The following is a 27,786-nucleotide window of genomic DNA, read 5'->3' on the forward strand; positions in this document are numbered from 1 at the left end:
TTCTTTTCCTTTCTTTGTGTACTGCGCAAGATTTGTAGCATAGAAGCATAGACCTGCATGCATTAATCACAACCACGTACACAAGTGAAAGTTTGCCAATATAAATATATGCACGAGCAGTTGCTAAATAATCACAAACGATTTTGCGATGTGGAATTTGTATTTAACGCAAAGGTGGCAACGTAAAACAAGATCGCTAACAGAGAATCACTGCAATGGATCAGTATTGGCCCCGGTACATACTGTCGTGCAAAAAAATAATGTAACAATGCAATAACCATTATACATATCTGATATGATAATAACGATACTGCATGCAGTAAATGCCCGGATTTAATCCGTTATATAAGTATCTGAGAATCCGGTGTACCCTAAATTTCTTACTGTCATGTGTCTAATCAACATTCTGATAATGTAGATTGCCTGAATTTAGTTGGTTCAAAAGTGAGAATCAAGATTGATGCTATCGCTTTGACGAAGGACCAGTAAATAGATTGGCATTACTCGAAAGATGCTGAAAATTTTGTCCCGATGAGTGGGAGCAATCAAAATTGAGATTGTACAACTTGTTCCGCTTCGGAATCACCATCAAGTGTGAAAACTGAAACTGCGTATCAGAATCGATCCAATTAAACCTGCTGGCGAATGATGGTAAGTAAGTTTTGTAGTGGTCTGTGAAAGTTTTGTGCAGCGAGCATTGCGAAATCGTTTGTGTACGCAGAAATCTATTTGTCGACGTTCTGAATGCTGCGCTATCACATTGTGTGCAATTTTTCTGTTTTTAAGTGTGTAACCAGTTAATAGGCGTGTTCAATATCGTTCAATGTCAAAAGCATGATTGGAAGAGGATTAAATTTGACCCTGATAAGCTTGATTAGCTATATCGAATTCGCGTGCTCAAATAATTGAGACACGATCTCGGCGAATTGCCGTAAAATAGAAGGGAAAAGTGCCAGTAGTGGCACTGTGAAAAGTTTGATTGCTGCCAAATTGATCAAAACTTTTGTTACTGCGACAGTTTGAGAGCGTATATAATTGGTTTGTGATTTCACAGAAATGGTTTAATCTGTCCTTGGACGTATCTTTGTTAGATTACGTGTTTCCTGCAGCGCCAAGAAAGTAGCTTACTCGTTTCACAAGTAATACATTTTCACAGTGGAATAATTTACAAACCAGGATTGCGCACACAATCATGACTATATTCATATAAGGGGAAAATATTTTCGTCGAATAATTAAGGGAAAAAACTATTTCAATTTATTATTATTTCGGCTCATTCCCAGCTACAGATTGCAGCTACAAAACTAACGTTCGTGACGTATCGTTAATGCAGATACAATACTCATTAGTGGCGATGCTGTTATTCCGTTTAAAAAATTCTGACTTTGAAGTGTAACATTTTTTTAGTTTTTATTAATTTTTTACAAAAACCAATTTTTTCTCCTACATAAAATTTGACCAGCGCTTAGGAATTATTTGGTCCGATTCAGAGTTTTTCATTTATCAAGTAGAGTTGAATCTCGGACGAATACATGTTACAATCAACGTGAAAAGCCATCTGTACAATTGATATGAACCGTGCGCAAGAACGAATTGTCGTATGATTATATTCTGAATATAATTATTAATTGGTAAGTGATTATTGAGTCATCGTAATTAAATGGAACTTGCCAAATGGAACAGATCTCTACAAGATAAGCCTTCAGTAAATATTTTTTGATAATTACAATCTCTGGTATGATCTGTAATTAAAGTCGACAGATTGGAATCCTTTTGATAAATTTACTAACAAAATCAACTGAACCGGAAAAATTAATCTCAAATTAGAAAGTATCGTTAATATAATAACCAGTTAATTGTACGACAATTTTGCATCTCATTTTTCTTCCCTATCATCAAGGTATACTGCAATAAAATGATAGCGTATCAAATTTATTGACCTAACGTATCGCAGGGTCTTAGCATTGCCAAGGAATCGTTCGATTACTTCATGTCGCAATCGGAGAAAAAAAAAGATAAGTCGATAATGAATGAATAAAAAAGAAAGAGAAAACCGTGCGTCTATAAGTAAGTCGTACGTACAAACAGCAACAAAGAAAAACGGATGTACAATGATTCTCATTCCGTATCTGTATAATAGTGGGCGTTTATTGTGTCTTTCACTTATCATATTTCCACGCATTTTCTAGATAAGAATTTTCCGATTGGTCAACGGATAATTTTGACATGTTGAATGGCGGTAAAATCGTGCGAGAATGCAAATACTGAATAAATACATAACAAATTCCAGGAATATTCATTTCCTGAACAAATCATCTATCGACGCAAGTCAGAGCCTATAAAGGTTAATCCACACTGTACGGTATCTCACGATAATTTTACGCATACGTTCAAATTCCACCGGAAATACATTTTCCTTGAGCTATTTTCCCTCTGTTTCGTCCGTTTTCTACTGTTTTTGTGTTCAGACTGGCGGACAAGCACCAGCATGTACCATAGCGGACCTTCAAAACAATCTCTGCGGCAACGTCGGCCGCAGCCGTTCCATGCCGTTGACGGAACGTGCAGGTTGTTGCCGGTAGTGTGTACAGTCCTATTGAAACTCATGATACAAAGTTTTGTCGTACCGGTGCGAGCACGTTCCGTTGCAGTTACGTGCGGTCCGTGCCGTGTAGTGTGGATCAACCTTTAGAAGTCTCGGACATGCGCCCGTGCAAGTTGGTTGCTAAATAATGAACCAACGAATGTCAAACAGTGACATTCAGAAAATAGCAAAGTTTCTTTATTCTCTACAGAATCTATCAGCAGATTTCCGAACGCGTGTAGTATTGTGGGACCCCAACAGCTGGTAACTAAGATCGAAATCTAAAAGTTCGTTATGTTCAGAGTATATATTTAGATCGAAGGTCCGGGGTGGCGCGAGAAGTGCGTGAACTTCGCAGCATGTGATGCGTCAAGAGGCGTGTAAGCCTACGCGATAGATTATATTTAGTCACTGATACCAATATACGTTTCTTTGTCAACATGCAGTGGTCATTACCCAGCGAACTAATTTTGATTACTAACGTTCGTTTTTATTTTGATACTGCCCTTACCCCACCCCTAGTGAAAAACCAATGCGATCACATACTTCGTAAGGAACCATTCACAAGGTGCAGGTGTGACTTTCATCGAACGATTTTATCCAACGATTCTCGATGTGATAGCTATAGGTGAAAGGTGAAAGGCTATAGATACCGGTTGTTTGTTTGCATTTCTATACATATTTTCTTTGTTCAGGATCTTAAACTTCAAACAAGGATAAACGAACGCCAGCTACTACGCAGCAAGGATAACAAATTACTGTATTTCGAAATCCGCTGATTTTTGGTGAAATATTGTAACTCACTAGAAACACACAAAAAAAAGCTATAAAAGTTATAATTAATTACGATATAACGGGAAAAGTTTCGGTGGGATAAAAACGTTGTGTCATTACGCGATAGTGCAGACCGAAATAACTTATTGGAGTCGTGCCCAACTTTGGCGTAAGGAAACTTTTTATAATATAATATATTTGAACTAATGGGCTCTACCTGCTCGTATGTTATCCGATGTCGTACCATGTCGAATAGTTTTTCAAGTTCTCCTTGCACCGATCGAGTACTTGGCGGTACTTGTAATTTGAATTTCACTCACTATTATATGTATACATACGGTGTAAGCATACGTATGTGATAAGCGGGAAGAACACACCCGCCAAAGGTGAAAACACTCGCAACAGGTGGGTGATCGGCGAATTGTCGCCCAATGAAGGATCAGTGGATATACTAACCCGCGAAGGAACCGAGGTACTGGAGTAACCTTGAACCTCTTTCCGTCATCTCGGAGTCTTCGTGGAGGTGGCGACGGATGTGATGATCGATATCGTCGGCGGGAGGAAAAAATTGGGTTTCTTGAAGGGTGTCCGAACCGTTGGCGGTCTGCGAATCACTTGCGGGCACGGGACTGTACTCGTAGTCTTTATGCGTCCGCCCCTCTTGGCCGCCAGGCGGCTGGTGGGAGCTGGCTTGTTCATTTCGCATCTCGCTATCGCCGCCCTGTACGAATTCTGTAAGAAGATGTCGATTTCTTATCAGCAGGCTATTGCCGAGTAGTGGACCTGCCACGCCTATGGGTTATACTTATCCAAAGCTATCACTATTCATATATATATATATATGTACTTGCTATTTGGCTTCCTTTTCAAAATGATCTCTAATTATTATTGCTCAATTATCTCGCGATCGAATTTTTGGCGCATGATACTGCATGACGCAGATTTTTAGTTCTCTTTTACAGTATACGTACGCAGGTAATACATATATTACGTAGGACATACGTATATTTGATTGACATTTATAAGATGTTACTTAATTAATGATACCAATTATAACAGATCCACGAGATAATGAGCGTCATACCACTTGATACGTAGTGACAACCAGCCAAATAAGGTAAGTGCACCAGTTATTGACCCGTTTAGACCCAATTATTGACCCTTTTATTTTCGAAAGTGTATAAATTGACGGCACAAATGGTGAATTTCTCGTTGACTACAACCAATTGCTAACGGGTTAGCTACTACACATTTATTTTTTGAGAATTTTAGAACTAAGTAAGGATCGAACAGATACAACCAAATTAAGTCAATAATTAGGACGGAGTCAATGACTGGTACACTTACCTTATAGGAACTTTCAAATGCGACTCGTAATCCACATGTACGTAAAAAAAAACCATCAGCAATCATAAATATATATACTGGGAATATCCTTATTACAACATTATCAAGCAAGGATTTCTTGCTATTACAAAATATGTGGAATATCACGTCAGCAGTTGAACGGATTGCGAAAATGGAACCAGGATAAGTCTCGTTAAGATGTTGCAGATACACAGAAGAAAAACTTATTAGATTTTCATGTGCGATGCCAATTATATGAACAAAACTTTTTTGGAGTATCATAAATCACAAGGATCGAAATAAGAATTACTTATTGGTATGATAAAGTAATATTCCCGAATTTGTAAAATGCCGCCATCGAAGGAATTTTTACTTCACAAAAGTGCCGCCCTGAATATAATTACCCTTACTTCTTCATATAAAACAGTTTTTTTTTTGTGGACTCAAGCTCCGACCTAGGATAATTTTTATGTAATTTAGGTCGGGTATGAGTTAGTAAACCGATTAAGATTTGCACTGTTTACAATTTTCAGCGCTTCTTCTTCTTACGAAACAGACTTTATACGTCAAATACTGGATGTTTGGGACAGCAAACGCACACGCAATGACAGACATAAACAAATTCACATAAACGATACTTTGGAAATACTTGTTTACTCGACATCTATGAATATACAATCTTTCGTTATATTTGTGCCCTTGAAATCGTTTTAACTTTCAACCCTCTTCATTACTAATTTTGCGTTTTTATATTTTGAAAGAAAAGGCAAGTTATTTGATAATAACCCCGAAAATGAATCGTTTAACGTTAACGACGCTGTGCGCGTTTGTATCACCAATTTTTTCTCCGACGATATTTCGCGATCGAATGATCGGATTTTAACGATTTTCTTACAATTAGTCAATCATACGGGATCTTCCTAACTCAGAACCAATTAGATTTCTACCACAACCGGTAGAGATGTTCTTGAATTATTTGTAAAGTTCAAAATCTTTCTGTCTATTATTCATGTTTTCGCATATAACACGAATGGCGTGACGTTCTGGGATTGGCTAATCAGGTTGGTCGGGTTTCCCGGTTTGTTTTATGCTGTGTAACACCGAGACTAAGGATATGTGGCTTTCAAAAACACGGAGAAAAATAAATTGTAATTAGTATATAATTTGTATCGATTGGATTACCTATTATTGGCTCTGAATTGGTGCCCACCCTTTTACTTGGCTTAACATTGCAATAGAAAATTGAAAAAAAAATTGAGGACAGATATAAACAATACTATGAATTGAGCATTTTCAGCGTAACGATATGTATTATTCGTTGCTTGCAAAGTACTTCTACGCCGTTCAAAAATTCTAGCATCCGAATATAAAAAGCGCGTGCTGACTAGAGTATTTTTACACGCCCGATTGGTGAAATGCGCACGTAGGCTCCTGTCGTATGTCACTTATATGTGTGTGTACAGCGTAGACGTAAGCCCGAATGATCCCGAGTCTGCATATAAGGAGCGTACTAACTTGAGCATTTTTCCGCGGACAAATGTTCGTAAGCGCAATGTTGGCACTGGTAAAAATATGCGTTGATGCAGGAAAATCTGTGCTTCGCAGAATCCGCTGTACAAATCGAATAGCACATGAATGTTGAATAAAAACACTTAAACAAATCATGACGTGTATTCTGACGCACAATACTGGACGGTAAAAATAAAGATACGAGTTAATTTCGATAAAATAGAAATTTACCAATTAGTATAAGTGAATACTCGTCATGTCATAAAAATTTTTTTACCGTTTCATATTTATAGAATTCATTTGGCACAATTGCCAACTGCGGGAGTGCCTGTTTCATTGTGAAAAACGTCACGAACCAAGTAAATTTTCTTCAACTTGAAAACACGTTTTATCAGTAACGTGAAAAATACTTTTCAACATGTATGTATGTACGTTATGGTGTTTCAAGAAAAACTAATTTTTTTTTTCTCTTCAAACGCGCATCAAAATTTCGGTAGAGCACCTCAAATAAAATATCTCAGCCAAATATGAGCTCTTAGTACTGATACTTAGAGGTGCCTATTTTATTTTTTCCCATTTTCCACTTGAATATCACGTAAAAAAAAATCTAACAATTTTTCAATTTTTTTTTCTTGTATACGGGTTGACTTATAAACTATCTAAATACAGATTCTTATAGGAAACTTCACGCTCTATGAAAAAGTACTGAGATAGAATTTTCCTAATTATCACCGATGAAGCGATATTCAAGATGACTCAATGCTTAAAAGCGAATATCTCTGACATATGGGTGAAAAATTAAGAGTTGGGTGGCGATGGTCAATCAAATTTCGCTAGCTTCCACCACTTCTAGTTACAAAATGGTACATTTAAAAATTTTTCGTGTATCGTAATCTTCGTAAGAATTGCACACCTGATTCCGCGGAAATGCAGGATTGATCAAGTATTCGATGGTGATAAGGCACATTTTTTCGACATTTTGTGATTTCCGGTTATCAAACGGCAGCCAACCAAGCTTGAAAATAACTGTAATACGTTTTACGTGATTTTTGAAATTCCAAATCTTCTGATTCTACCATTTTTCTCTGGTCTCGGCTGTTCGATCATCCGAGAAACAAAACCGAGCCATTGCTGGAGGCTGGAAATCGGAAAATGCAGTCGTTCAAATAGCAAAAGCAATTATTTCCAATTATGCTAGCTTTTGTTTCACAAGTATAATAATAATAACAATAATAATAATAATCTTCATTTATTACAATTAAGTTTGTAGACGCCAAAAGTAAGGTAGGGAGATAACAGGTTGGCAGTGGCGAATAGAAACACCCGAATTCTGACGAGGGACAAGAGAAACTGCCGAAAAACTTGTCCGAGCGTAGTCGGACCCGATTCCAAATCACCGACTAGGAACTCAGCGCATGAACGGCGTGACTCGTCTTACGTTTTTGCGAGTTTCCGATGAGAGCCTCATTGACAGGCCGGGGATTTGAACCCGAGTCCTCCCGCTGCGTAGACTCAAGTGTTAGCACCTGCTGAACTATTACGGTCGGTATATATGTATAGAGATATGTATTCGAGAAAGTTTTCGCACGTAAAACGGAGGATACACGGGGAACACTTACGGGTTTATTCGCGTGAAGCATCAAACTTTAGATAATAGCTTTTGCAGGAATACTTTCAACGTTCTATATTTTTTATTATGCTCCACATTGCGCATTCCGTATCCATACTTCAATGTGGATTTGAGAGATGTTAAGAAGCAGTAAACTAAATACGTGAATTAAAATTCCGCGACAGGGGAGGGCGGATGTCTTCAGGATAATCGAAAACTGCTTTTTTTCTACCAATATGGACAAAGTTCCAATAGACCCAATTCTTAAGAAGATGGTATAGTCTGGAGCCTTTATCGGCCGCGTTGAATGTCAGTCACTATCATCAGAGCCTACATGCATCAGCGAAAAGTTGCAGCTAGCGCAATTCTACAAGTAATACCGAACAAAAATATAAATTAAAAAAATAGTGATAATGATTCGGTTTTACCCAACTACATTGCCGGAATATTCATTTCTGTAATCGAACTATCACTAATTCCAGGAATAAATTTTCTGATGCCATTGTTGCATGAAAGAAAAAAGTTGTCACATAATTTTATTCTGTATTGTATGGATAATAGTGCCATCTACGGTATTTCCACGCTACCGATACGTAGGATCTGATAATTATAAGAATTGAAGTGACTATTATCAAAGTCTTGCTCGATCGATAAAGATTAGCTGTGGTATCATCTTAAGAAGAGACCGAAAAAAGAAAAAGTGATTCTCATATTTTTTACAACGCACGTTCCATGTGAAGTACGTCATATCGGCTAAAGATAATCTCTGCACTTCATACTATTGGTGTGTTATCTAAAACTATAACATTACAAAACCGTAAATATAAGATACGGTAATGCGTTGCTCATATAACAGTTCGTAAAATCATATATTCTGACACCAAAATTTTTCGATACTGCTTGTAGTATATTCAGGTGATTGGTTCATGGCAAACACACTAGTTGATTACGAGTTACCCTGAATAAAGTTTTCCACACTCTAAAATTCGGTAATTAACTAACTAATGATAACTAAAGATTTAATCAATATTTGCCGTGAACACAAAGCTTTAATATCTAAGGCGTCTCTAGCTCAAATAATTGAAGAAAGTACACCGAGGAAAATTTATAATTGTGGCTACTGCATTTAGTTTTTAGTAATCATTTTTAGTTTGTACCATTACCGAAAAATATTAATCTGGGTACTAGTCTTAGGTAGTAAATTTAATAAGTGCTAATATTTACCTTTTCTTTTGTTATATAGTCATATAGGGGTCCATAAAGTTAGAAACGGGTCTTGTACTTGATTTGTGCTAATATAAATTATTTTTTTGTGTTTTTCAAAAACGGTGATACGAACTTGATCGTCCCGATATGGTATTCTATAATTTGTAAAGAACAGGTTTCAGCTATCGCGCAAAAATCACTAGAATCATGAAAAATGTACGTTTTTTTTACATTGTAGTCGCGAAAACCTATTTTGACCATTATAGCCTAGCTGTAATTCCCAACACGCTTATTTGCAGATATCGTTTTTCATACAGCAATAACATTGCGATTTGAAAATGAACAATTTGTGACAATTGGCGACGGTGAATTGCTCCCAACAATGCCCGACAAAGAGCGATAAACGTATGAATTCAGCGATGCGAAGATTTACGGGAAATTCAGAGGATCGATTGATCATTATTAATTATTCGATTCCAATATTCGATGCTTCGGAGAAAAAAAGTATACTAAATCCTGAGAAAAAAACAAAGATCATGAGAAGTGGATTGATGATATGGCATTTTTGGAGTGACATTCACTAGATTCTCTGTGCATTCAAACTCTTGTTGATTACCCTTAAACCGATTCAAGTAAAAAAAGAATCGATTCCATGGTGATCACAACTTTGCAAATTTAGTATCAATCGGTTAATTACACGTAAAAAAAAATAAACTCTTCAAAAATTGATCAAGAATTTCACATCAGTATATACAAAATAGCTTTGATAATGGTTTTTTAGCGATTCATTATTGTCAATTGTCACCAGTTCCGCATATTCGTATTACAACATTATTATTGCATGAAACAAAGACGTTTACAGATGGTCATGTATGACATTCCATTGACAGAATACTACTGTCGAACGTTTTATATCACGTGCTGTGACGCCTAGGCTTCAATAATAGTTAGAATGAGTCACACAGATGTAGTTTATGACGCAGAAACAGTAAATGCGCTTGAATTTTGGGGACTTTTGCGTCCTAACTCAAGCTTGAACCTTATAAATCATTGAGTTCCAAAGCGGTGATCGATTTGAAATCATTCGTTCGAACAAATTTTTGAGAAAATTATTCGGGTTGTGAAAATTTGAGTATAACATCGCTTTAGAGCCTTATTCGACTCAACAATGTTGTAAACTAATCAAACAGATTCATGTTGTCGTTATGAAAAAATGGTGTCTTGACAACTAAAATTGTAATAAACATAATTTCCACTTTTACGAGATTTTCTTATAATTCTAGCAATATTTACATGCCATTCTAACGACGTCCGTATTATTATAACGATATCCATATTAATATAATCGCCAAATTATAATAACAAAATTGAATTTTTCCCAGGGTACCAATCTCGATATCACGCAAAATTATTCTGAATAGCGTTACCTTAAACGAGTAATTCATCGTAGATAAAAGTTTTTCACGCAGAATTTAATAATCATAACAACTGTTTTCCCGCAGAATTCACCTCTTTCGAAATTTCTTCAACAAGTAAGAATGTATCATACAATGCAGAATTACCTTGATTAAAATTCTTCAACACAAATTTATAGCGCACAAATTATTTCGGTGTTCACCCTCTGCCGTTCGGCGAATTTATAAGTCGTTACTAACAATTATCGCCACCAGCAGGTGTATGTTAGCCTATTAAGACGCTGTTTATACAGCTTTTACCTCTCGATCGATCGAAATACCGTCGTCGATCATGTGAATACTAAAAAATGAGTCATAGAATAGCTGCACAGGCGCAGAAGACTGTGTCAATAATTTGGCATAGAATAATTGAATCAGGCATTATAGTTATATTAAAGGGTATTGTGAATGTGCAGAATAAATATACGGAGAATATTTTTTTATTCTACGGTATTTTTCAACGGCGTGCAAAGCTGATTAGATCCATAAAAATTCTAACAAGCATACACATAGATCTTGTTTCAGGGAAGAAGAAGCGGTTTTAGGCGAAATTCCTGTTCAGACACTGCAGGTTCCAAGTTCGCAGAAAAAAAAAATACTCAAAAAATCTCCGCTTGCTAATTTCTACCAAAATCCGAATATTTAAAAAAAAAAATTTGCACTATGTTCAATTCGCCATTTTGGATTTCACAAATCCAACCTCAGATTCGTAATCAGCCATCTTAGAATATCAATTTTCATAAACATCCAAATCTTTTTCGTTTTTTTCAGTATATTGAATAGGCCAAGTTTAAATTTTGCAAATCTGACCCAAAAAATCTCAAAGTACAAGTTTCCATTCAAATCCATTCATCCATTCTCAAGATATCATCATTTTTATTTTATTTTGTGTAATCTTTTATTCAAATCATTAAAAAAGAAACGATCAAAGCCAGAATCTAATCAGTTCTGAATTTGGAAAAGCCACGTCGATTGAGACCAAATCCATTTAAATATGGTTATTTCGTTCTAGAGATATCGTTGTACAAAAAAATTGATCACACACACATACGCATACATGCATACAGACATGATTTTCGAGGTCTAGTGAAAACTCAACTTTTCATTTTCTTGATAATTAAAATAACTTCCTTTTTTCTCTGAAAACAGAGAAACGGGAAGTTGAAAAGAACGCCTACGTTAATAATCAACGATTCGGCCTTTCTCGTATTTCCAACAGTGGGCGGGCAAATATAATCATCTTCAACCTGGCCGTTGTGCAAACATTTACCCCAGATCGTTCTGCTCGTTTCTATGATCGGGCACTTTGTAGAATTGGACACCTGGTTAGCGTCGGGGAACAAACATCCTTTCGCGTCTACATCAGTCTTTGGTATGTAAGGTGGATCTTTAATAATAAACGAGACAAGGCATCACTTCCTTGAAGAAGGCGTCGCGGTCGCACACGCCTTGCGCGTTTACTTTTCATTATATCATGCATCATAGTTTTCCCTCCCGTGTATTTACAGTATCAGCCGCTGCTTATAACAATTCAGTATTCAACTCAGCGTTCCGTTTCCAAGGTGCAACAAAACCGCGCATTGTTAATACCGCAGTCAAGGTATCGATGTCAAATTTTCAATCAGCATACGACCATCCGTCAATAATTATGATGCACCATTATTATTCTCGACGGTCCATCTATTCTTAGATTAATGTTATCGCAACTAGAATATGGAGGAGTGTTCGTATTTTATAAGGCTATCGAATCGATTTATCAAATCCTTACTTTTTTTCATTTGTTGATTGCAAATTTTGCATCGCTCACGTTAAACGTGCTTTGTTATTGAGAATTTCAATCATTATATTTGCACTAATTATACCCTCATATTATAATATATACTTTCTATAGAATATAGAGAATATCTTTTCTATTCTATTCCAGAATATAATCTTTATTTTATTAATTTAATTAATTGTCGTTCTTGTAATACAGATATGCTAAAATAGAATAGAAAAGTATTTAACGTATATTATATAACAGAAGAGAGAGAGAGATAACATTACGTTCATACAAATATCAGGTAATTACTGAATTACAGTTCGGTTTTAATATGTGCTATATAAACTGTACTTACCACAGAGAACAGGTGTCAGTTTAGAAGTGACTTTTTCATCTAATGATTCCTATAATATACTCTGTGTTTCATTATATAATCTATAATGATGTGTCTACGTGTATCTACTGTACTGATAATACGATAGATTAATTCTGATAATCGATACAGTAGCTACAATAGATAGTAGATTATACCTATAATGGTCATTTAATCCTCATTTCTGTATACCTGTCAGTTTGTCAGTAATTAAACTGCCGTGATTTAGTTTATTGGGACTAATGAGTCCATGGACTCATTTCTTCAATCAATTCACATTCAAAATCCTAGGCATTGAAGTGGATTTTATCGTGATTAATGAGAAGACTCGAATGAGGAGCTATTCATCCATGCTTCAGGTTATGCTATATATATGCTTGCATATCTGCGTACGTAGAGTGTGATAACAAATCCTGCATTATTGCTAACACATTTATTTTGTTGGGGTATTTTTTTGAAATCAATACAATTATTCCAGACGAAAGGCGGACGTGAAGAGGCGACGTCTGTCCGGATTTAAATCCTCCAGCAGAAGTTCTGAAGATTATAAATAACGTTGTATGATGTTATCAGGCATTAATGCGGTTATAAAAAATGACCTCACTCGATTCTTTTGTCTCTTCCTTGCATACCGCAAGTGTTTTTCTTATCTTTTTCTTTTCAATCTGTTGGCTAACAGGAAAATGGCATTTTGAAACTTAATTCTTATAATCCACATACCGCAGCTCGTCCATAATTTATTATTTGTCTCGACAATTTCAACGATATAGGTATATTTATACACAATGTTAATTGTTTTTATGCTTTGTGCATGGCAGACCGAACAGGTTGCACCGCTGTTCAAGTCTCTGCGTATTATAATTATTGTTGCGACGAGAAGTGGGCAGCAGGTATTCGTCATTATGGTTTACTTCTATTCGTTTTATATAACCAGCACATCGTGGTTCTAAACACAAATGCATCGCAGAAATTCTGTGGTCACACGTAACAGATAGCATCAAATTCCCCGACTACAACTGCTATAGAGACATAACGAGTTTGCGGAATGACAATCATCTCATTTATCCCCTTGACCTTCTTTTTGTTACGGTCGTGCGCGATTTAGGATAATTTTCAAACGTGCTTGTTGAATCAGGAGCATTTGCATGGCTCTTCTCGAATCTCAATGAAGCCGGAGTACGGAAGTGACTAAGATTGCAACCCAGAGGCATGTAGTTTTGTACTTTCATAGAAGGTCCAGTGCAGAGACAGTGAAACGTCACTTCACAATTGGGGAAAGATTTATTTTAGTTTAGAACGACTGTGTAGCGGGTGGTGAAAAGAAATGAGAGCACCCAACTTTTTTCTAAGTCATCAGCAGCCAATATAAATCTAAGTAATCCTTTTTTACAGTGTGAAAGAATCCATTTTTTAAGGTACAGACATTTTATGATCGATTAAACAATGTCCAGAAAAACGGATATTTTTTCGAACCAAAGGTATTTCCATTAATTAGAAAAATTGTGTGCATTTTTGAGTAAAATGTTATTTACTTTTTAAGTTGCAAAATATCTGAGATAAAACAATTATTCTATTAAATTGTAAAGTGAATATAAAAGACTAATTCTTTGTCTGTATATAGAGGATAAGAAAAATTTATTTAATAAAAAAAAAATGTGTATGTGTTTACGACTTCGATTATGCAACAGTATCTATCGATCACATGGCGTCTTATTGCACGAAAGTTGTGCGAATAGATCAAAAACGATGGCCAAACTTTCTGTGTCATCAATTTAGTGACGCATTGCTTTGGGCAAGGAAAGAAGGTTTTGATCGTTACGCATGACTCACAGCATAAATTATTGGAAGACCGAATATCTCTTGCAAAAGACGAACATCGTTCTCTCGACGAAAATGTCGGAATAAAAAAAATCGTCGCAGTTACTACTCGGTATAGTTGTGAAGCATTTAATTTTTTTAAACGCACGATCAAGAGTTGAAATTCACTTTGTGAGACAAGTAGATGAATTCCATTTTTTGTGCTAGTGTGACAATTTTTCCGTAGCCCTTCATGCATAGCGGTAAGGTCTTGCATCATCGTTTTCCGGAACAGCTGTGGTTACGACTCGAGTTGGTTTTACCGATATTAACCCACTGAGTCAGCACACTTCTCTGGAAACTGCACTTATTTTGATTACAATCTTTATTCTTCATAATCTATGGCAATCTGAGGAAATTAATATGAGAATGAAGTTACCAACGTTACTTTAACGATCCATGTTTCAGAAAAACATGTTTAATTATAAACAAAATATACTCTTATTTTGTAAAGGCGATTCCTTAAAAGTCATTTTAAAATTGCTCAATATTACAAATAAAACTTTTTTTTGGCATGTTCAGGCGGCTGCTTTCATGCGTTGAAGTTGAAAAAAACGAGAAGTATGGAAACAAAATTTACAAAGCTTGATACAATCCAAGGTTAATCGATGAGGCATGCATGATTGATTGCCATAGAGATTCTAATTTCTGGAAAGTTGATTACCTATTAATTGCTTCTGATGAATACGATACGAAATGATAAGATCCGACCATGTGTGCGAAAAATAAGTAATTGACAGTGATCGAATCAGCAGCTCCAGATAAGACTGGGTATCAACAATTGAAAACAATAAAAAACTGTTCGTCATTTTATTTTGATTAAAATCTTGATTGTGCCGGCACACGGCTAGTATAGTAAGATAAAATCAAATTTTTAACATTGCGATGCAGTGATTTCTAAACACTTATTAAGATATGCGACCGTGATTCTTGAAGATAAGTATCGATTGCCTATATAACCTTTCTATTAGATATTCTTGTATTTTATACAAGAATCAAGGTTGCGTATGTAAGACTTTTTTGGCCCATCGGGTAAAACCCCCCTTCAGACGTATTAAACGATGTTAAACTATATAATATATCTGCAAAACGAGATAAACTTATTGAAAATATTAGCATCGAAAAACAGCTACGTAGACAGAATACACAAAAAAAATGTATGTAAGTAATAAATTATATTTTCAATAATGGAATCCTACAGTATTTGCAAAAATCATTTAGACAAACAAATTATAAGATTATGCAAACGTAAAAATATCATGCCCGACTCTTTATATCGATGATGAATTTAAGAAGAGAAGAAACAATGCGGAAATAAAACTAAATATTTGATTTATCATCTATTTTATCATCTTTTTTAAGAAATTTAACCGTTTCGTGGTTTGATTAATCTCAAAACCTGATAAATCGTTCTCTATACGGACTAAGACCGATGCAACCGGATTTTATAACGGATTTTTAAATCGATTTTTGCATCGTATGCATTCCAAACAATTTTCTGTTGCCGTAAACATAAAATTGAACATCTATATTGTTCTTATACAAAGGTATCAACTCAATATAATACCGTTCTATTTTTAATTTCAACTATTGCTTTTTTGTATTTCCTTAAGATTTTTTTCAGATTTTATTTTACTTCCGTTACCGCTGATTTTATTCACTGCTTGCTTTGCTTTGTTAATGAATTTTCAAACGAGTATATTTGCTAATTTTTTCCTCGGAAGCTTACGCTTTTCTTTTAATGAAAATAAAATTAGTACTCTTAAATTCAAAAGGAAGGACTATGAAAAAATTTTGAAAGAACTCGAGCTTGAAAACTTCTGCACTAACGATCCGGTAATAACGATGAGCAATCGATGTATACAATTTCTGAACCATTGAAAAATCTAAAAAAAATCGATATCGGCTTTAATACGTCTCTACGACTAGAGATTAACTGTTTCGTTATGCTGCGCAGAGATTGACGTCCTGAGCGCATGTTTCTGTGCCAAACTTTTTTGCACCGCGTGTTGGACGGGTTGACGCGCATCGGAAATTATTTCATAATAATATGTTTTACGTAAATTATGCAACGACATTAGATCGTAACGCGTGCGCAAATGTGTCTGTTCACTTCTTCAATTTTGTGTCAGGCCAGTATAAGAGACGTCAGTATCTGAACATTGCGTCAGCACCCAAATGCAATAGAAAGGCTCGCAGCGCATGCTAGAAATATTTTCCTGACGTGGAAAAGCTAGGAGGAAAAATGATTTCTTGGAAATGAATAGAGCACTTCCTGTTTGTTTTACAATCTCAACGATGAAGTTCTTAACGTTTGATGAACGTTCACTTATCGCCACAATTATTGAAAAGCAATAAATAACAAGGTTCTGTTTAAAATGGATAAGCGATATATGCATTATGTCTCGCCTAGTGTGACAATTCCATGCAACCAAGTTGCCGGATTAAATCAATCAAATTCTCAAATGGCGCGTTGCAAAGAACAAATTATTTGTGCTAAACTACATTCGCCTGGAATTTGGGGTTCGCTATACAACCTATTACATGAAATTTTGATACGATTGCTTAGACAGAACGTCTCAAGTATTTTTTCGCAAAAACCAATCGTTTTGTATACATACGGTATAATTCGTAATTACTTTAGTCCTGCTAGGCGTCTAATCCGTTTAAAATTCATGCCGATATTCACATATTAATTTTTAGCACCATGTAATGAAAAGCATTTTAGATTTAAAGTCGTTTGTTGTTGTTTTTATATGGCTTACCTAATTTAATTCTGTGCTCTTCATTTTTTTAGCCAGATTATGTAGAAAGAACTATTTTGGTGGAAATGGCGAATAAATTGGATACTAAATAGTCAAATTGGAAGTTCTCTATTTTCTTCGTAGTTTAACCTCGACTAAAAGTTATTCATTAATATTTCAGATCAAGTTTATTATGTTATAAGTCTTGTTATAGAAAAAAAAAAATGTTAAATCAGTAGTGCACAAGTGAAACCAAATTTCATCAAGTCGATTTTTGCTAATTAAATCCCTTTTTTACTGGGAAACAAATAAAAACCGCAATTTCATGCAAAGTAAAGATTACTGCCAGTAATCTTAGAAATTTCATACGTCATTGTTCCTTTTTTCCGAATGGCATGCTTGTTTGGTTTGTTATGGATGTTCGTTCATTGACGTTGTGAAAATTTTGGAGGAAAGGTTTTTGTTATTGGCCGAGATGCCGGAGGAAAATTTCATCACGGTTGGTTTGTAAAATATTAAATAACGACTTTATTATATTTTTCTTTCTATGACAATGGCAGGTTCCAAGGAGATGTTGTTTTAACGGAATTTAATTTGATCGTATTCAATCGTACTTTTTAAACCGTAATTTCGTATTTTTCCTCTTGCTTTTTTTTTTTACTCCACATTTATTCGTTCCATCCGTATGCTCTAATAACTAAACAAATATAACTAGAAAACATATTTGAAAGTATACGAACCGCAGAAGAAATTTGGTAGATTTTGCAAGAGTATGCAAAACCGAAAAGCTGCAGTTGACTACTACGGAAGTGAGAAACCTTGGTTCGGAGTGAAAAAAATTTAAGTAAAGTTTATTTTTTTGATGATGCAGATTATTCAGTTAGGGTCATACTTTACATACAGACACTTCACTAATTGAATGATTTTATTTTGTTTATTTAATACGAGTCAGAATATTCAATGAGAAACAGTTGCAGCGATGATAACGGATTGAAGACTGGTTATTGATAATTTTTTGAACACTTGGTCTTGATTTGGGAGATTAAAACCAACAATCAGGGCTTATCAGAGTTCTGCGTCACGTGACGAAGTGAACGTTGTGCCACGTCTAGTTTTGAAGTAATCAATTGTAGAATTAAAAACTAATCGAGTCTTCTAATGTTTATTGCTGTTTTATTGAAAAATGGTAGGAATGAGATGCATAATAAGTATAGATGTAAAACTGCCTGTACTTAATATAAGGCTTTTTTCTGAAAACACTGATTGAGTAAAAATAAATGAACTTCCTACTTCATTTTTGGTATGTTTTCTTATTCCCAGTACACTGTATTCGTTGTAAATCAGAATTTTAAATACCTTCAAGCGTCGGTTTACTGAATAAAAAGTGATTTTAGCGTCTGCAGAGAATTCATCAAGATTGATAACTACTTTAAAATATCATTAAATATATGCGACTAGCCTGATTGTGAATGTGAGTTTTTCACTGTTCATTGAAAATGGCAATGATAAAACATGCGAAAGAAGTACGTTTTGTAAGCTTTTCGAAAAACTGTCTTTAAAATGATCGGATATTGAAATTATTTGTTTGGGATGTTTTCACTTTTATTAGAAAATAGTACATTATGTAACAAGGAAACCAAAAAATCGAACGGCTTTAGTATCAGCACGATAATTACCTCAGAATGAATCACACGATTTTTGATACTCTCAAAATTAACAAAATGGCGGCCATTTTTCGAAAAAGTTGTAAAAGACTGCTTTTTTGTCATTTTTTGCAAAAAAATATAGTCAAAAATCAAAATTTCAATAAGCGCATGATTCATTCCAAGGCTATCAACATGCTGAATCTAAAACCGGTCGATTTTTTAATTTCACGTTACCCATCATCACCACCGCAGACCTGCCTTTTATCAGACTGGTTTTCAACTACGACTTTCGTGTATAGAAAGTAATTAAAATCAATAAAAAAAATGTTGTTCTGTAATTTAAGAGTGTATTTATTAAGCCTAATAACGGCTATATTAATATTTACATTTAAAACTTATTAAAAATACTCTTGAAAAAACCCTTTTTTTGCTCGTCAGTTGGGTAGACGCCTTAAGTGGCGAAATAGGTTTAGGACCATGTTTTTTCAGTGATTTTCATAAATTTTTTAGCAATGAAGGAATGTGTGTAATTTATTGAAACTTTCAGTACATTTTATACATATATTTAAGTGAATATCGTAATTTTTTTGAAGCATTTGTTCGGAAAATATGAAAGATATTATCTGGCACCCATCGGAGGTCACCGTCAGACGTAGAATAAAAAATACTTGAAACAATGAATCTGCAACAATGTATGTCTTTAAACTTTTTCTTATAGTAGAATCATAAGTGATCGTCACAAAACTCCACGAGTATTTGCGAGTGATTCGCAGAAGAGGAAATTGCATGCGGAACGTGAAAAGAAAACCGAAGAAACTTTAACTAAAACACCTAAATTGACTAATTATTTTATTACTACGAGGCAACGAGAACTTCCGGAAAACCCTACAAATACAATAGGAGAGTCAATATTAGATGAAGAATTGGTAAATAATATTCAAGATAATCCAACTGATACACCAGGCGAAACTAAAGAATCTTTAAAAACTTGTGATCAAAATCAAACGCAAGCGGAATTTTGTGGTTTCAAAGATGACATTGGTCTTTGGCCTAACTCTATTACGGAAGAGATGATCAAATATTGGGCAAATAAAGGTTCCACCAAACTTCAAAATTGTGATGAAGTATTGCTGCAGAATTCTGTTCTACAAGATCAGTCCCGAGCCGATTCAAACTTTGTTCGAAAATGTTCAAAAAATATGTTCACGCGACGCAATTAAAATCAAGAAACCGTCAACCGATTCTGGCTTTGTTTTTCTCCAACTACGGGTAAAATATATTGTTATGCCTGTAAATTATTGTCCACTCAAAATACGAAACTAAGTGGGGAAGGCTTTTGTGACTGGAAGCATGCATCCGATCGCCTATCCGAGCATGAGATTTCAAAGACTCACCTAGAATCGGTAACGAGTTTAGCGCAACGGACAAGAGTCACAGGACGCATCGATCAAGTACTAGCGATACAAGAAGCAGAGCAAGTTAAATATTGGCGGAGAATACTCAGAATTATCGTCAGTACTATTAAATTCATTGCTGAACGGGGATCAGCCTTCCGAGGTGATGATGAAATTATTGGCTTACCAAGAAATGGGAATTTCCTCGGTATTATAGAATTGCTAGCGGAGTATGAACCGCTTCTCGCTACCCTTATTAAAGAACATGCAAATAAAGGGAGTGGTCATGTCAATTATCTTTTATCTACGATTTGTGAAGAACTGATAAGTTCCATGGGTGATAAAGTTCTTAATGAAATAATAAGAAGAATTAAGGAATCGAAGTATTACTCGGTGTCAGTGCACTCGACGCCTGACGAATCTCATATTGATCAACTGACAATAATTGTTTGATGTATAGAAAAATTGATGCCAAGGGAAAGATTTCTGACCTTTTTACCAAACTGCGGACATGCTGGTACAGCCACAGCGAAAGCTTTATTTGAATTTATGGGCGACTTTATGATATCAACATTCTCGACTGTCGCGGCCAATCATACGATAATGCTGCAAATATGAGTGGCAAATACAAAGGGATGCAAGCTCTAATTTTGGGGAGAAATAATTTATCGGTGTTTGTACCATGTTGTGGTCATTCTCTTAATTTAGTTGGAAAGGCAGCGGCTAACTCTTGCGTATCAGCTGTTCAATTCTTTGACTTTGTTCAGAATTTATATGTATTTTTTACAGCAAGTACAGAGCGATACAGAATTTTGACTGAAAAATTATCAAAAAAAAAAAACAGTCAGTTCCACGTCTTGAAGAAACTTAGCGATACTCGGTGGTCATGTCGAGCTGATGCTACGAAAGCCATAGTCGATGGCTATTCCGAAATCAAGGAAACTCTAAGCAGCATATCTTTTAATGAGGAGCAAAAAGACATCGTCAGAAACGAAGCAACGAACCTTTTGGAAAAGATGAGTAGCCTCGAAACCGCTCTATTTGCCATATTTTGGAACGATATCTTAGAGCGATTTAATGCTACGAACAAGATGTTGCAGGACCCGAAAATGATTCTTGAATTGGCAATGCGTGGATTGGAATCGTTGAAGTTATTTGTTGAATCTAAAAGAGACGAGTTTGATAAATACGAAGAAGCTGCTAAAATACTGTCAAACACTGATCAGTACGTACAATCATGCACCAGAACCAGAACAAGAAATGTGAGGCTTAACCCGCTCGATTATATGAAAGCACAAGACGCTAACCTACCTCCAAAAGAGAAATTTAAGGTGTTAGGATTTATCCCAGTGATTGATCAGCTATGTGTTTCTCTGACTGAAAGGCTGCATGCATACGAGGCTGTACGTTCGCGATTTGGATTTCTTAATCACTTAGAGGAGATGGACGCCGCAAATTTGCACGCTGTAGCAAAAAAATTGGTAAAAGTGTACAACCACGATTTGGAACCTTGTCTTGGTGATGAGTTGGTCCAGTTTGTATCATTGATCGATTTATACAAAAAGGACTATCAAAAAGACCAATCTAAGGAGTTATTCTATTACCAAATTCTTGAAAATGAAAATTTGAGGGCTACATTCCCAAACATTGAAATTACATTGAGAATGTATTTAGTGTTGATGGTGTCGAACTGCACTGCAGAGCGCTCATTTTCCAAAATTAAAATTATAAAAAATAGGCTACGAACTACCATGAAGCAAAGCCGTTTGTCAACGTTATCCTTACTCAGCATTGAAAGTGATTTACTCCGGGAGCTGGATTTTACCGACATCATTAATGACTTTGCGGCGAAAAAAGCTCGCAAAATTCCATTCGCCTAACGATATAATTTAATGTGGCTCATTTCTTGTATTTTACAATATCTACATGTGTTAGTTGACAGAAGTGTATATGTCTCACAATAAATTATTGCTACACTATAAAAATGAAATTTTCTTATCTTGTGTGAAAAATAATTAGGAGCCTCCCACTTCTTCGTTGCCCTAAGGCCTCCACACCTGTAAATCCGGCACTGCCGCCGCCATTCTTTAGCTAACAAGATACCGAAATGTTTTGTTGGTTTCTTTACAATGTATTGTTAACAAAATTGTCGAGTAAATTCTAATAGTACATTGACGAAATATATACTGTCAATTTGTTGAGGACAGCATGTTCTTAATGGTTAGGTTGCATAAAACTATGATAGTTTATAACTTTTACGAAATATTATCAAATAATATAGAAATACATATTAGAAAAGGCATACAAAAGGTTTTCGAAAAGAATCTAATAACTCGTGAAGAAACGAATGTTTAACATAAAACATTTTGGTATTTTTCTAGCCTGAAGATGGTCGGCGGGGCCCGGCCGAAGCGTTGGTTTTTTACGAGTTTGTAAAAAAATTTAATTGTTTCACCTTCATTCGTTGAATTTTTCATTCTATAAAACTATCTGGTAACGAATTTTCTCCGACCATATAGAGGAAAGACATGTCTTTAACGTAAATTTGAAACCCTATTGATTTCCCGCGTTTAAAAAAAAAAACGCGAAGCGACAAATTCGAGTCTTGCATATTCGTAGAGCATCATATTAGCATAAAATTTCTGTAAAGTCACATTTTTTGATTTTTCTCCATTTGTGTTGATTCGCTCCCTAATGGCGTTAGCCGCCCCACAAATGGTATAAGGAATGGAACAAAAAAATGAAAAACGACAAGCATCAAATTCGGACTTTGGATGTTCTTGAAGCATCTAATTATCATTTAATTCCTGTGTAATAACTTTCTTGATATCACTCACCCTCACTGGTTTTTCGTTGTGGCGCTGCTAGCTTGAGTCCAACCTGGCACCGCCACAGGTTTTTTTGAAAAATCGCAGAGCGACAAATTCGACGTTACGGCATTCAATTAGCATCTAATTAGCACTTAATTATTTTATATAGTAAACTTCGTTTTTCTTTTGTGGCGGTGCCAGCTTGATAGAGGTAAAAAACGTAGTCCTAAACCTATTTTTCCTGAAAGAATTCATTCTCAAAAATGCATACAATTAGTCATGGCTGTGGATCGGCGGGAGTCAGGGTAAGAGAGCTTCCAGGACCTATGGCCTGTGGGGGTGTAAATATAGACTTTTTTTTTAATAAAATAAAATTAAAAAAAAAACTTGGATATAAAATAAATATAATTATCTGGCATTTATAGAAGGAACAGTTGACAGCTGTGTCTCTTCCGTATTTCTCTCTCTCTCTCTCTTTTCCAGGCGTTATGAGAATCTTGGTGCTCGCCGTCCGCGCTAACACGCTGCAGCACAAGTGCCAACTATAGGCTGCGCCGAAAAATCATATTATTAAATTACTTAATTGAATAACGCACGCTTTGTTTCATACTATTCAAACCATTAATAACCATTGCGCAGAAGGAAATTTTTTAACTGCCATCTATTTGTTCCTAATTAATTCCTAAAAAAGCGCATTTCCGGCTGTTTCGACGCTCTAGTCCCCTGAAGAGGAAGTTCCAGTCGATTTTGACAAAAAATGAATATGTCTCTGAAATGATGCGTATTGTTCTTTCGGAGTTAAATGATTAATGTGTAATGGGGTATAAAAAAGTTGTGAAAACCTTCAAAGTCCCGAAATAATGACTTTTTTGAGTACATGCATCACTTATTTTAACTATTATCCAAGCCTATGCATCACTGGCGCGATTCAGCTAATAATAGCCCCATTCTATATTCAACGCCGAACACAAATATGCGAAACCAATTGAGTTACATGCAGTTGAATGGGGCTATTGTCAGTTGAATTGCGCCAGTGATGCGTGGGCTTGGAGGATAGTTAAAATAAGTGACACATATACACAAGAAAGTCATTATTTCGGGGTTTCGATGATTTTCATGACTTTTTGGGACACAAATTCTGAAAATCAGTACTTTCCGAGATGTATGCTTCGAGAAGGGGATGTATGGATTCTTTGATGTCTGTGGATTACGCGATTTTACGAACTACAAAGCTTCAAGGGGTACTTGAGATCAAATATATCATTCAAAAACTGTAAGTCGATTCTCAGAGACTCCGCACACGTGTGAAAAATAGGACAATTCGATTATTACCAGAGTCGGAGCAGTGCCGGATTAAAGGATAACCAATGTAAGCCAAGCTCAGGGCCTCGCGACGCACGGTGGGCCGTAATGTAAAAACCAGGATATACAGTAAAATTACTTTTTGGTTCTAAAAGTTTTAAAGCTATTCTTACGGAGGGTCGTAATGATTCCTGTTTATTTAATTAAAAACTTTCTTGTATGTATATAAAAGATGTCACAAACTACCAAAAAAAAACTCTTTATTTCACAAAAACCATAGTACACGCCGGGCTGCTAGGTGGCCTAGCGCGTAAAGCGCCGCGAGACGTTACCCGTTATACAAGTAATCCTGCGTTTTGTAATAAGGCGGCCGATTCGTCAGATTGACGAATGGTATCCTTCAACGAATCCGAGAGGCGCGAGATCCTCGCTTGTGAATAATATTTGACACTCGGTTACCGTACTAAATTCAGAAGATAGGTATAAATTTGATGACTGTGATTGAATTCGAAATTAAACTTCTCATCGGGTTTACCTGATAATCAGTGGCCTTTATATTTGTACTGAAACGAAAAGATTCGAAAGCGGTTGAAAGGGATAAAAGAAGCATGAACTCGAAATGCGGCTAAAAAGTTACTTAAAGTAGACCATTATTTTGGTACCTTGGGAAAACGTCGAAGTTTTTGAAGAACTAGAAGTAATGGAAGACGTTGAAGTGACCGGTAATGTTCTTGAAACTGAAAAATATAATAAGTACACCAGAGCTAATGTTATCGGTCTCTGGAGTGTACCTTTAAGCAAAGATGTGATCTCGATTATAATCCGAGAAGGCCCGGAAAATTATCAGCATCGTACGGATCCATTTACGAATTCAAAATAACTTTTCCAAAATAAGTCGGTTGGATATTGTTCGGCTGGTCTCTTCCTGAGAACAAAAGTTAATACGATCAAGAATGGTTAACGTATTCTCTGACTACTGGAAGACTATACTGTTTTTATTGCAAAGTCCTTTCATCATCGTCGGTAAAACTTGCTACTGATGGTTTTAACGATTGGAGAAATCTAATTTTGATTCACAAGCATGAAAATTCGGAAGAACACAGATGAATTTCACTTATATATTTGTCACGACGCCGAGAAATAAACTTAAATACAAACTTCGATGTTTTTGATAAGCAAATTCAGATCGAAATTAAATATTGCAGGCAGGTAATTGAACGTTTGACCGCAGTTATTCGCACATTGGCAGAACGTGGGTTAGCGTTTCGTGGTGACGTTGAACGTTTTGGATTGTTGCATAACGGAAACTATCTTGGTCGGTTGGAACTTGTTGCAAAGTTTAATCCTTTTCTTGTAAACCATATAGAACAACATGGTAATAAAGGTACTAGAAAGTCTTCATACTTATCTAAAACAGTATGCGATGAACTCATTCATCTTATGGCTGTAAAGGTAAAGTCTTCGATTTTAGAAGACTCGAAGAAAGCTGGATATTATAGTATATCTGTTGACTCAACAGCGGATCTTTCACATGTTGATCAATTAACGGTTATTGTTAGATATGTTTCACCCGAAGATGGTTTCCCAATTGAACGGTTTTTACTTACTTCAATATCTTGAGAATATTTGTAAAATTGACTTCAGCAAATGCAGAGGCCAGTCATACGACAATGCTACTAACATGTCCGGAAGGTATACTGGCATGCGACAAAACCTTCCGGAGAAATATGAATTTGGAAAATATATTCCGTGTAGTGGACACTCATTAAATCTCGTCAAGACGTACTGCCGTTGATTGCTGTTTATATGCGGTCAATTTTTTCACTATTATACGGCAGGCATATAAATTTTTCTCTGCTTATACTAAACGTTGGAATATTCTAAAATTATATTTGGCCTCTGACTCAACAGTAGTAAAACGACTTTGTTATACTGGATGGGAAGCACATGCAAAGGCTATTTCAGCTGTATCTGACGGTTATAAATCGATTATCGTCGTGCTTCATTGCCTACATGCAAATGAAAGTGAAAAGGGCGATACAAGACGAAAAACTGGTCTTCTTCGGGAAAAATGGAAGAATTTAGAGTATTCATTTATGCTAGAATTTTGGTATCGGGTATTAGATCTGTTTCACAAGACCAGCGCCATGCCTAAGCCATATGGCGCCTGGTGCGATCTGTTTTTGTGCCCCCCCCCCTCTCCCCCTTCAGGACTCAAAGCAAACTTTTCGCGCCTTAATTCTTACGAATTCAGCGATAAGTTCGTCATAGTCTAACGACTCACATAGGTTCGATTCTATAGAAATCGTCGATAGCCCGACCAAACGCTTTTGGCTCATGGTAGGACGTAAATAGTTTTTTACTATTTTCAATTTGCTGAAACTACGCTCCTGGGAAGCGACTGAAACTGGAAGGGTTAGAAGGATTCGTGACGCTACCACAGTATTTGGGTACATAGATTTCATATCATACTTGTGCAGGTGATTTAATAACTCTAAAGGTGTGCTATTTTTTGGCAAAAAGATCGACAAGTCTTTCAGTTCTTGGCAGAAATCAATGGCATCATCAATATCTGTACTGTCTCCATCAGTTAGAAATTTAGACAACTTTTCACAAGCTTTGAGAACATCTGAGTCGCTTGCAGTTCTCGAGTTGGTGATATTGTAGAGAAATTGAAAACGATCATTGTGAGACCGGAGCAGTTTGAAACGATCTTCGATGGAAGACATCGCCGTATCAATTATGAAAGAGAAGAAATCGACTCTAAATTTTGCTGTCGGATCTGATAGTGTCTCAATCTTGTGATTCGTAATCGAAGTGCCTCTTCCTGCGTCGCACACGAACAGCGCTGATCGGTTGAAAACAAGGTTCAACTTCTACCTCGGTAGCTAGTTCCTTGGCACGCTCGATTAAATTAGCAAAACCTTCGTCGGATCTGTACTCTTGGAGAAATTTTGAAACTTCAGAAAGGAGCTGTTCGCAGGTCGAAATGTGTAATTCTGGACTTTGTAGCATTTTTGAAACGATGTTCACTTTTGGCAATACATCATACCAAATTATAATGCTACATATGAACTTGAAGTGAAATGCGTGCAGCCAAGCTTTTTGCTTCGTGTTGCGTCAGCTTATCTCTACTCTCAGCCATAGAAATTTCAATCAGAGCGTCATAAACCTCTCCGAGCTGAAAGCGTAAAGGTTTTAAAGCATCGATACGACTCTCCCATCTTGTTGTGCTAACTGCTTTTACGGTCAATGATGTTATATACCTTTTCAGCACATCCCATCGCATTGTCGATCCCGAGAAAAATACATACAGCTGCTGAATTATATCGAAAAACCCAACAGTTTCACCAGAAGCTGCAGCTACGTCATTAACGACAAGATTCAACGAATGACAAGAGCACGGGATTTGCAA

At 35.9% G+C, this 27,786-nt stretch overlaps 1 protein-coding gene across 3 annotated transcripts in view; it reads right to left on the bottom strand.

Annotated features, from left to right (window-relative positions):
• Positions 1–27,786, bottom strand: part of LOC124411791 (facilitated trehalose transporter Tret1-like) — an 80,861-nt gene that overhangs the window by 11,000 nt on the left and 42,075 nt on the right. The window contains exons 1-2 of one of the 3 annotated variants that reach the window (XM_046893245.1): positions 17,960–18,057; positions 3,815–4,090 (exon numbers count right to left, since the gene is read on the bottom strand). In XM_046893245.1, the coding sequence (XP_046749201.1) occupies positions 3,815–4,064 (250 nt within the window). In that variant the 5' untranslated portion in view covers positions 4,065–4,090; positions 17,960–18,057. Of the gene's footprint in view, positions 1–3,814; positions 4,091–12,600; positions 12,667–17,959; positions 18,058–27,786 lie in introns of those variants that run through there. The other 2 variants (XM_046892445.1, XM_046891652.1) reach the window with 2 other exon arrangements.

This window comes from Diprion similis, chromosome 1 (genome assembly GCF_021155765.1).
Source record: "Diprion similis isolate iyDipSimi1 chromosome 1, iyDipSimi1.1, whole genome shotgun sequence".
NCBI lineage: Eukaryota > Metazoa > Arthropoda > Insecta > Hymenoptera > Diprionidae > Diprion > Diprion similis.